An 11,557-nucleotide genomic window follows, 5' to 3' on the forward strand; every position below is an offset into this window, starting at 1 on the left:
GTCGGTAGTGGCAATGGTACATCAGTTGGTGGGCAGGTTCTCAGGCCTCAGGGCAGTTGGCGTGACATGGGCATTCAAAGTAGCACTGGAAAGAAGATTCTCTGGGTCCCTAGCAGTGTGTATTGATGTTGGCAGTGGCTACAGTGGGCTGGGTGCACCAGTATCCAGGCCCACAGGATATCCATTTGGGAGGTAGGTGCCAGTTGAGGTGGTAGAAGCTAGGAGTTTAGACCACACCCCAGGCCCCTGGAAGAGTTACTTAAGTTCCCAGGGTGGTGGATAGGGTTGGACAGTCTCCGGGACCCCAAGCTATGTGCTTTGGTGAAGAGGTAGGGGTGCGGCTAGGTTGGATAGCTTGTGCTCAGGCACCCTGATTGTGAGAGTAGGCACTAGACATGGCGGGCAAGAGCAGAGCAATTCTCAGGTCCCAGGCAGAGTGTATGGGCAGGGGTAGAAGCAGCTTTGTTGAGGTCTTGCCACTGAAGAGGGTGAGGCATCCCTCTGGTCACATCCTTGTGCTGGCAGATGGGAACATGCAACCCCTTCAAACCCTAGTCCTTATGGGATTTGCCTCCCCTACCCTGGCTTCAAGAGCCCTCACTCAGCTTGCAACCAAGTCCCAGCAGCAGCTTTCACTCACCTCATGACCCCACCTCAGATCACTCACTTCCTGGCATCAGTTGCTGCCTCTCAGGCCTAGCTCACTTCCTAGCCCTGGCAAGGACAGTGATCCCTACTTGCTCTCCTGTCCCAGCAGTGACAAGCCAAGTTTTGATAATGCTCCAGTCCCAGCACTGCTGAGTCCCAGGATAGCATGAAGTTGGCAGAAGCTAGTTGCTGTAGCCACTTAGGTCTCAGAAAGAATGTGGAACCTAGTGTGAGCTCCCTCCCTGGAGCAGTTCCGTCCCACAGTCTCCTGGCTGGTCTTCATGTTAGTTTCAGGGTTTGGGAGGGTCAAAGGGCTCTCTCATGGTGAGGATTATACTATTTCACAGTAGGGATATGAACTGCTAGAAGCATATTACTTGCCCCTTCTTTGCGTTAGGAAGTCACTCCCAGCTCCCAGCCTATCCTGGGAAAGGAGGCTGCCTCTCCTTCCTCTCAGCTTTTAGTTTCTCCTGCTACTTCTCTGCTGAATTCCAGCATCATCTCTTGAATAATGTACTCATATTGTCACTGTCTATGTACTACTCTGGTTTTTCTAAGTGGAGGAGGCAGGCATAAAATGGTTTTAATCGGCCATCATAAACAGCCCATCAACATTTTGGTTTTGGTATTTAATTTTCTTTTATTTGTTACTGTAAGTGGAAAATATAATCTTGGTCTATCATGTTAAAATCTTCTTAACTCATTGTCTGCTTTTGATTGTGATTCTGAGCAGGGGAAGTTCTTGTTGGTTGTGTTCTCAATAGGTTGCTTGCTAGCTCACAGATTGTGGCTGTCACTATTGGAAATCTTATATACTCTGGTGGTAAAACTCCAAGGAAAGGGAATAAAAGTCCTATTTACTTACTAGGTTCCAATTCTGAGTCAGAATTCATGCTGGGCCCTATTATAAGTGTGATGTATTCCTTCCAAGAGTCCTATGAAGTGGACCTTATTGTCCTTATTTTACAGATAAGGAAACTGAGGAGACTTGGGGTCACACAGAATCAAAGTTGAGATATAACCCAAACTTACTCAAAAGCTCACTGGGCTAATGCCAGCATCCACAGGACTCACAGGGAAAAGAGCCATATGGAAAGAGGGAATAAGTATAAAACAGCTACTTAAGTCCATTAATTGTGAACATACTTGCTTTTTATCCAAGTCTTCCTAGAAATCAATGTATTTTCAGTCCTCTATTAAGTTTGCATTAGGAAGCAACTAGAATGTACATGACTGAAGTAGATGGGTAATGAATATAAATGGTAGCCCGAGCTGAAAAGGACTTAGAATCCCAACAGTCCAGACAACATCCTGTTTGGTGTGACATCTTTACCACAGAAGCTATTTTTCATGGGTTTCCCAGAGATTCCAACCCTAGGTCAGGGATGGAGATTGAAATTGAAGGAAAACTACAGACCAGGAGATTTAACTATCTAGTTGGTCCTCAGCATCCTGTTCTTACTGACTCCCCATGCATCTTGTTTGGAGTGTGGACTCCAATATGGACCATCAGAACCTAACTTTTTAATCAATGGACTAGATTAGTGCTTTTAAACTACACATCATGATCCATCAGTGGATTATAAAATCATTTTATAGAGTTATGGCCAACATCTTTTAAAAAGTGAAATATGGTAGGATAGGATAGGATAGAAAATAAAATATCAGGATGCATAGTACAAAGCAGGTATAAGTATTGTATTGTAAACTTGTTTTATGTGTGCGTGAGTATATATGTATGTAAAGGGGTAGAAAAACATGCATACATTCATATACACATAGACACAGTGAATATAAATATACACGGGACTATATATGTATAAGTGAATGCAATACCACATGAGTTAGCCATTTGTTCTCCAGCCAAGGAAAATATTTTATATTACCCTGGGACATACTTTCATACTCTTAAAATTTGGACAGCAATGCTCCCTAACTAATAGCAATATAATTAAGTAAATTACTAAGTGTTCTTCTTTATGGTATTTACAAATAAATACTTTATTAAAAGCTAGCAGTTCAACTTGCAAGGGTATCAAATTACTAAGATTTTCAAAAATAAAAAATTGAGTGGTGAAATTACAGGTTATGAAAAATATTTTTATTTCATCTATATTTTCTGCTCTTTGCAATAAATAAGAATTGCCTTTTATAAAGAGAAAAATATGGATATATATTTAAAACCAACTAAACCTTCAATGTTTTATACATTACAGAAGAAGCTATTTTTACCACAATCCTTAGAAGAAAAAAATGAAAAATTGCAAAAATGCAGAACAGCTTCCAAGAACAAAATATTCTTTGGTGGTTTTGTTTTATTGATAGAGCCCATGACTAAGCAGTAAGTGTCTAGTTTGTGGACATTTTCTGATGACTGCTTACAACTAACAAGGAGTTTGAGTAAATTTAAACTTTATCACTCCATGACTGTTGAAACAACAGGGAGTTACTGTGTGACTTGAGCTTTTCCCAGCAGGAAAGCCATCTTCCCATGCCCTTGCTGATAAAGGTGGCAACTTAAAAGTGTTCTCAGTATAGTTAGATCAAGGTAATTCTTAAGCAGCAATTTATGAGGCACTAGCATTCCAACATTGATTGACTTTGGTCCTCATGATCATCTATGAAGTAGCCACTCATAATATCCCTGTTTCACAGATGAGAAAACTAAGGCACAGTGGGAAAGTGAGTGTGACACAGTGCAGACTGCCATGCTAAGGATTTTGGATCTTGAATGATATATGCAGGGGAGTGAAATAGTTCTATCTGTGTTTTGAATAAATAATATGGGTAGCAGTGCATAAGTTGTATCATAGGTGAAAAACACCAAGGGGGTGAAAACTAATTGAGAGACCATGCTTCACTCTCTCTCTCCATAGATATTCCAGCCCTGCAGAACTATGAACTATTGTCCAAACATGCAAATGACCTAATTATCTAGTGTCCTTTTTACATATTATTCATCTGGTGACAGTTCCTGTCTTCCCTTTGTCCCCCTGGCAAATTCCTACTCCCCCTTCAAGAGCTAGTTCATGGAACAGTTCGTGTCTGAAGAATTAGCTAACAGGGCACTTGCCTGCATGAAAGGCAGAACAATGTGAAATCAAGAACAGGAAGTCGGGAGTCAGACTTATCTGCTCAGCCTCTCGCAAGCTATGTCCTCCCTGAGACTGTCAGTTCATCTCTATATTAGGAATAGTACTCTCTAACTTGCAATGTGGGTGTGGGAAGTTTAGATGATATTCCGGCATTTCCTAAGCATCTATAAATTATGTTTATTTTAATTAGTTTGTCATCCTAAAACCTACCCTTTCCAACACCAATGGCACCATGTTCTATTTTCTCTTAGGATTTTTATCCTGTGTCTACACAAACATTGTCACCTTGGGTAAAAATCATATTAGCTCATGAGCAATGACTGCAGCTTTCTCACTCCTCAGCTAGACTCTGCCTTCTGACCCATTATGGTAAGGTGAATAATGCCCCCCACCCTTGAGATCCCCATGCCCTACTCTCTGGAACCTATGAATATGTCATTTAATGTGGCAAAAAAAAGTCTCCACAGATGTATTAAATATCTAGAAATGGAAATGGTTTCTGGATTATCCAAGTGGTTCCAATGTATTCACAAGGCTCCTTATGAGAGGTAGGTAGAGTTAGAGACAGAAAGGTCAGAGGAGAGAGGGGAGATGTGACAATGGAAGTAGAGGTTGGAATGATGTAGTTTGAAAATCAGTTGGAGGGGCCATAAGCCAAAGAATGTAGATGCCTCTAGAAGCTGAGAAAGGAAAGGAAATAGATTCTCTTCTAGAGCCTTCAGAAGAAACATAGTTATGATCATACTTTGAGTTTAGCATGTTCAACCCACTTGGGATTTGTGACCCCCTAGAATTGCAAGATAATAAATTTGTATTGTTTAAGCCACTGAGTTTGTGTTAATTTGTTACAGAAGCCATAGATAACTAATATACCAACACTGCAACAACTTCCTTTCTCCCCAGAGTAGAGCAGTGCCTTCCTGAGGGATGAATAAAAACATCAGTATGTAGTACCTCTCCTCGTTTCCAGAATTTGTGGGCATAAAAGCGGAGATTTATTTATTTACTTAATTTTTTTAAAAGCCATCTAGTAATGCATAAGTGCTACTAATATTTATTGGCAAAGGTAATAATAATCGTCCAGGTAAATTGTAGCTATAAAGTAATGCAATCATGTAAATGCATGAATATGTATCAGCCAACATGTAATACCAAACAAAACCAGTATTCAAACCTTCCTTCAAAATACTTTCTGCTTAAAATACCGGAATTTTTTTCTTCCATGAAATTATGTGTCAATACAATTTTTGCACTATTGTTAAAAAGTATTTTGACTATACTACAACTTGATTTATTTTGTTTATTTAAAATCATAAGGATAACACAAACATCAGAGGTTCTTTCACAGTTAGATTGAAACTGGAAAAAAAAAAAAAGTATGTTACATAGCAAATGCACACACTTAGACAGCTAGTAGCTAACTCTCCAAAAGTTTTTTAACTATTTTCTTGTACAGCGGGGCTTGCAGGTCCAAGCAAATTTTCCTCCCATTCTTCAGCGTGGCTCTGGCAAGGAAAAGAGAAGAGATGTGACCTTCAGTTCTTGGGTTTGCAGATGGCATTAAAAAGGAGAAGGATGGGCAGAGGAGGCACGGAGCCGGGGCACTGAGTGATGCAGTGCAAGGACTCACATCAGTTGGGCAGTGGGGCAGTGGGGTCCGGCCTTGATCACCTCCAGGCTGGTGCATGCTGCCTTGGCTGAGACCTCCAACCTCAACTTACATACAAGCACATTTGTAGGGTTAGAAACAGAACTTGAGTTAGAAGAGGAATTTTTTGTGTGTTGTATTAATGATAGAGTTCTCTGTTGTCATCATGCAAATTACACACTAGTCACCTTCAGGACCCTGACAGTTCTGTTTCCTTTCCAACCTCCCAGCTGCAACTACCAATGCTTCCTACTGAGTTTGGTGGCTTTGTGTGTGAAGGGTGTGTTATTTGCAATTGTTTTCTGCTGCTAATAAGTTTAATTTGTTCTCTAGCAATGTGTCACTCTTCTGAATTTCACCTGAATGTGGAAAAATTCCTTAGTCTCTAGATGGGATTTACCAGGCTCCACCAACAATTACCCAGTATGCTATGGGACGCAAAGTCTTGTTTCTCCTCATTACTTGTAGCTCTTGCGAACACAATTGGCAGGAGCAGTAATATTTGAATCAGCATTACTTTTTGTAAAAGGCTTAACCGTGCTGCTGAGCTGATGTTGCTTCATTGTTTCCATGCTGAATAACAGTCCAGAAGGGAAGACAAGAAGAGTCTCTGCTAGGCCAGTGTCTCCCGAGCCTGACCTGGCTCGTGTCTATCAGCCAGCTGTCCTTCCAGTCCGGACAGGGTGAAGATGGACAGCTAGGAACTGTTGGCGGGGAGCAGTGATGGTTTCTGCGGGGGGATTCAGGGCATCTGGGAGTTGAATGTGAGAATAATGGAAGGTGAGAGTGGAGGGGATGCAATAGAATCCCACACAGGAAAGGAGAAGAGATCGCTGTGGACTGTCTTCCCTTCTCTGAAAAAGAATGACTTTGGCCCTTTATTAGGGCAGGGTACACCCTCAACCCAAAGTCAGAGGTTCTCTGTCACATTGATTAACAGTGGTGAAGGGTGTCAGGAGACCACTGCATGGAAAAGCTGATATTCTAATACATGGTAGGACTGGACTTCTATAGAAATATGCAATTTAATTGTTGAGCTGAGTAGTTTCTTCCTCCTACTCTCCCACCACTTGCCTTTTCAGCTGACTAAGACTTATTTATACTTCTGGAGTTGGATTAAGTATCAGTTCCTCAGAGGGGCCTTCCCTGACAACTCTATGCAATCATGTTCTCTTGCCTTTCTATCTTGCAGAACTCTGTTTTTCCTGTTCCTCACAGGTAACACACATGCACACACATGCACACACACACACATATTACACAGAGATACACATGTGTGTGTGTGTATGTGTGTATTTCTGAGTGTTAAAAATGGTTTTGTTTCCTACACTGGAAAACACTATGAAATCAGAGATTACAACATTTATCACTGTTTCAGTGTACTGGTATAGACTCAATTCAAAGTGCTACCTTAGCAAAGATGATGAGTTGAAAATGATGATGATGAAGTTTTAACATGCTCATGTATCTGCTCCTTCAAGCAACTGAAGCATACATATATTAGCATGTGTAATATATAGTTGCAATTATTTGCCTACTTATCTGCCTGTCCTACCACATAGTGATCTTTTCAAGTGCAATTCTCTGTGACTTATATACAGTAGTGTAGCACATAACAACATTTAGGTGAATAATAGACTGCATATATGACAGCGGTCCCTTAAGATTATAATGAAGCTGATAAATTCCTGTTGCCTAGTGATGTGATTCCTACTGCCTCACGGTTGTAAAGTCATAGGAAGCAGTGTATTACTGACATGTTTGTGGGATGCTGGTGTAAACAAACCCACTGCACTGCCAGTTCTATAAAATATAGCACATACAATTATGTATAGTACACAATACTTGATCAGAATAACAAACAACTATGTTACTAGTTTATGTATTTACTAACTATACCTTTTATTATTATTTTAGAGTATACTCCTTCTACTAGTTATAGAAAAAACATTAACTGTGAAACAGTCTCAGACAGATCCTTCAGGAAGTATGAGTTGTTATCTTCTGTCTGTTATCATAGGAGATGGCAGCCCCATGCGTATCACTGCCCATGAAGAACTTCTAGTGGGACAAAACAGGGAGTTGGAAGATAGTGATACTGATGATCCTGACTCCATGTAGGCTTAGGCTGATATGAGTTTTTGCATCTTAATTTTAACAGAAAAGTGTGAAAAATAAAAAATACAAAAGAAAACAAAAAACAATTAGCCAGGCTCTGTGGCTCACAGGTGTAATCCCAGCCTGAGAGGCTGGGGCAGGGGGATCACTTGAGACCAGGAGTTCGAAAGCAGCCTGGGAACCAAATGAGTCCCCTTCTCAATAACAGTTTTCAAAAATTAGCTGGGCATGATGGTGCACATCTGTAGTGAAGATCAAGGAAGATCACTTGAGCCCAAGAGTTTGAGGCTGTAGTGAGCTGTGATCATGTCACTGCACTACAGTGTAGGTGACAGAGAAAGACCTCATCTCTAAAATAAATGAATAAATAAATAAATAGAAAACAAGCTTATAGAATGACGATATAAAGAAAAAACATTTTTGTACAGTTGTACAATGCGTTTAAAGTGTTATTACAAAAGTCAAAACGTTTAAAAATTAAAAAGTTTAAAAATAAAAAATTACAGTAATCTAAGGTTAATTTGTTGAAGAAAAAATATTTTTATAAATTTAGTGTAGCCTAAGTGTACAGTGTTTACAAAGCCTAAAGAAGTGTACAGTCATGTCCCAGGCACTCACGTTCACTCACCACTCACATTCCGTCTCATCCGGAGAAACTTGCAGTCCTACAAACTCCATTTGTGGTAACTGCTCTATACAGGTGTACGATTTTACTCTTTTATACCATATTTTTACTATATCTTTCTACATTCACATATGTTTAGATACACAAATACTTACCATTGTGTTACAACTTCCTATGGTATTCACCACAGTAAAATGCTGTGCAGTTTTCTAGCCTAAGAGCAATAGGCTATACTATATAGCCTAGGCTTGTAGTAGGCTATACCATTTAGGTTTGTGTAAGCACACCCTATGATGTTCACACAATGATAAAATCACCTAATGATGCATTTCTCAGAATGTATCCCAATTGTTGAGCAAAACATGACTGCATTTATGAACATCCTGTATCCAACATAATCACTGTTGCAGAACATTTTGTAATTCATACATGTTTATTAACCTGAGACTTGAAGCCCCTTCTGAGTTAGCAGCAGAGAGAATGAAGGGGAGGGATGATTTTGCATATGGATGGGCAACACGCTAGGTTTGTACAATCGTACACCCAGATTTTAATGTTTGCAGTGTAAAGGAATCCAGGTGGCACTGAGTGGCAACTAAATTACTCTTTCCCTGCATATAAACAGAATAACTCAATACATGCACACAAAAACAGAAGACATCTGCATCTCAGGAGGTATAAACATGGTGTCAACACTGTGCCATGTCTCAGGAGCTGGTCTTGTCAAGTTTCAGTGGGAAACCACCAGACATAATGAGTGAGATGCCTGATATCCTATAATTATTATAGTATATACAATATGCTATTTATGTATCAAGTTGTATTATGTATGTGAATAATACTACGTTATATGTAATGTAATCTCTTCATTAGAGAAAGAAGAGTTGAGGAAAGCACTGTGGTGTGGCAGTTAAGAACACAATTTGAAATTACCACTCTGTTACCTACTTAGTTAGCTAAAAGTGGGCAAGTATTTTAAACTCTATAAACTTGATTTTTCTCTTCTGTAATGAGGGGGAGGATAGTAATAATCATAAGAAATAATTACTAACATTTATATATGGCTTATTTGTGACATACATTATTTTAAATGCCTTAAATTTATTAACTCTTTTAATCCTTCCATAAACTCTATGAGGGAGGCAATATTATTATCCCCATTTTTCCAGAGGACGTGCTTTTAACCAGATCATATCTATCTTTTAAAAAATTGTTTAGTTCATGCATGCAAAACACTTAGTATTCCTGGCATATTAAAATGATTAATAAATTGGAACTATTATCATACTACATTGAGAATGATACAGATCATCAATTTAGTAGCTTTTGTTGGTCATACTGTGAAATACCAAGTATACAAAAAAGGAAAATTAAAGTTTTTTTCCCCAACAATCCTGTTAAAATTAATAATATATGACACCAAATCAATAGCAAATTTTTATTGCATGTGAATATTTTTGTAAGAATAGTGTGGGTATAAATTTTAGGGTTTAAAAATGAATGAAAGTTCTGTTGATTAAAAAAGTAGAATTTAGAATTAGGAGTCTAGCAAGACTGAAGTCCTATATTGTACTTATTTATAAGGCTTATTCTAATGCTAGAATTGTAACTATATAGATATGTTAATTCATTTTCATCATCTATTTTTGTTCTACTAGTGGCAAATATATTCACTTTAACCACAGATTATAAGACTCATATTCACCAATTTATTATTTTAGAGTTTGATGGCTAAAATAAACATCAGAATAAACTTTCAGGGAGTATTTTAAATAAGACATCCTAGGACTAAGACACTGAGAGACTATATTAAATTCCTAAATATATTAACAAAAATGTATTGAGCAAATATTCTCTGCTGGGCTCCATGTGATTCCTATTATCATTGCCCATTATGAAATCTAATAATCCCCATGAGTATGTCTAATAACCATAAAGTAGAGCAGAAAAAACCAACCAAGCTGTGTTTGAATAGAAATTTTTAAAGAAAAAAAATGCAAAGCACAGTCCAATGTTTAGCCAATAATTAGAGAGTTGAAACCAGGCTTATTTATTTTCATCTTCCTTCTGCCATCTTTTAACCAACCTTCTCAGAATAAAATGTGATTTTTAAGACAGAATGAAACATATATCCAAATTTTAATACAGTAAGAATAGGTATCCCGAATAAATGAGAACTCTAGAAAATCAAGGCTTCAAAATTCTACCCTTCCTGGGAGTTAAAGAAGTTTGGTAGAAACGGAACAAATTAATCAGCGGATTCATCACCTGCCAATTTTTTCTGTACAATTTTCTTAATTCTGGGAGCATCTGGGTCCAGGCAGATTTTCCTCCCATCCTTCAATGTGGCTCTGCAAGAGAGAACAGGGTTATCTGTTGGTGTCCTGGCCTGAATATCAGAACTAATCCATGAGACTGGAGGAAACAAGTGCATATGCGGATGAAGGTAAAGGGTTTCCCTGATAAAGCAATAGCACAGAAACAGCAACTTACATCACTTCGACTTGGTTGCAATGGATTCCTTTCCCGATCACTTCCAAACTTTGGATGTTTTTGGGATGAATTCCAGAGGTTGTCTTCATACACAAGCAGCGCAGTTCAGCGTACAACTCACTGTCTAGACTTTCCTCTAGGGTAGAAAATGTTACCTATTGGTGGCCATGAATATTTTCCTCAGGTCCCTTATTTGCAGATTGAGGGTAATTGTGCCTCTCTCATGAAGCTATTGTGAATATAATCTGTAAAGCTTAAGTAAAGTGCCCAGCAGAATGCCCAGCACACAAGAAGTGAGAAGTGACCCCTCACCCCCTTGTGCCTCCTCCAATTGGAGTTGTTGATTTAATGGCACTCTCCAGCCCCAGAGGCACCAAGCTAGTCTTTCCCCCAGACACAGGTGTAGCAGAAACAGCAACAGGTGCAGGGAAGCAGGGCCTCTACCTTTGCTTTTCGCCAAGTTTCTCTTAGTTTGTCCTTTGGTGGAGGAAGCCAGAGCAGTCAGCAGCAGTGACAGAAGCAGCAGCACCTGCAGGGCATGAAGTGGTCTGGCACTGTTACAGGAAGGCGTGGTATCAAGTCTGAGGCTCATGGTGGAGAAGGCTGAGCTAGAGTTGTTTCCAGAGCCAGAAGACCGCTGAGTGAGGGTGAGTTACTGCCCACAAGTCTGCAGATAAGTGGCTTCCCATGCCCTGAAGATGTCATTTATATGCTCTCTCTCAAAGCCAGTAAGAAGGAAGAGGTAGGGAAGGAGGAAGTGGGGGTATGTGTTGATACACACATAAGCATTTGAAGCTGTGCCCAACCCAGAGAAAGACCAGAGAGGTCAAAATTATTACTAGGTTGCATATTATGCATCCCTTCACATTCCCACTGTCCCTTTCTCAATACCTATCTGTCTTACACATGTGTAAGAACTCTGTTCAAGAA

The 11,557-nt window shown here is 39.4% G+C and overlaps 1 protein-coding gene and 1 non-coding gene across 2 annotated transcripts; both read right to left on the reverse strand.

The window, feature by feature from the left end:
* Positions 1-4,782: 4,782 nt before the first annotated feature.
* Positions 4,783-5,480, reverse strand: LOC101025615. Its single transcript, XR_004182780.1, has 2 exons — positions 5,374-5,480; positions 4,783-5,248 (listed from the first exon to the last, which is right to left on the reverse strand). It is a non-coding gene; the product is annotated as an uncharacterized LOC101025615 (transcript).
* Positions 5,481-10,148: 4,668 nt separating this feature from the next.
* Positions 10,149-11,332, reverse strand: PPBP (pro-platelet basic protein). Its single transcript, XM_003898767.5, has 3 exons — positions 11,072-11,332; positions 10,628-10,763; positions 10,149-10,485 (listed from the first exon to the last, which is right to left on the reverse strand). The coding sequence occupies exons 1-3, from the start codon at positions 11,217-11,219 to the stop codon at positions 10,383-10,385; spliced, it is 387 nt and encodes a 128-aa protein (XP_003898816.1). The 5' UTR covers positions 11,220-11,332; the 3' UTR covers positions 10,149-10,382.
* Positions 11,333-11,557: the final 225 nt, after the last annotated feature.

The sequence above is a fragment of the Papio anubis genome, chromosome 3, assembly GCF_008728515.1.
Source record: "Papio anubis isolate 15944 chromosome 3, Panubis1.0, whole genome shotgun sequence".
NCBI lineage: Eukaryota > Metazoa > Chordata > Mammalia > Primates > Cercopithecidae > Papio > Papio anubis.

Coding starts and splice junctions, on each gene's coding strand:
- PPBP (XM_003898767.5), bottom strand. CDS start 11,219: ATGAGCCTCAGACTTGATACCACGCCTTCCTGTAACAGTGCCAGACCA. Junction 10,764..11,071: donor AAACTTGGCGAAAAGCAAAG/GTAGAGGCCCTG, acceptor TTTCTACCCTAG/AGGAAAGTCTAGACAGTGAG. Junction 10,486..10,627: donor TGCAACCAAGTCGAAGTGAT/GTAAGTTGCTGT, acceptor TCTCTCTTGCAG/AGCCACATTGAAGGATGGGA.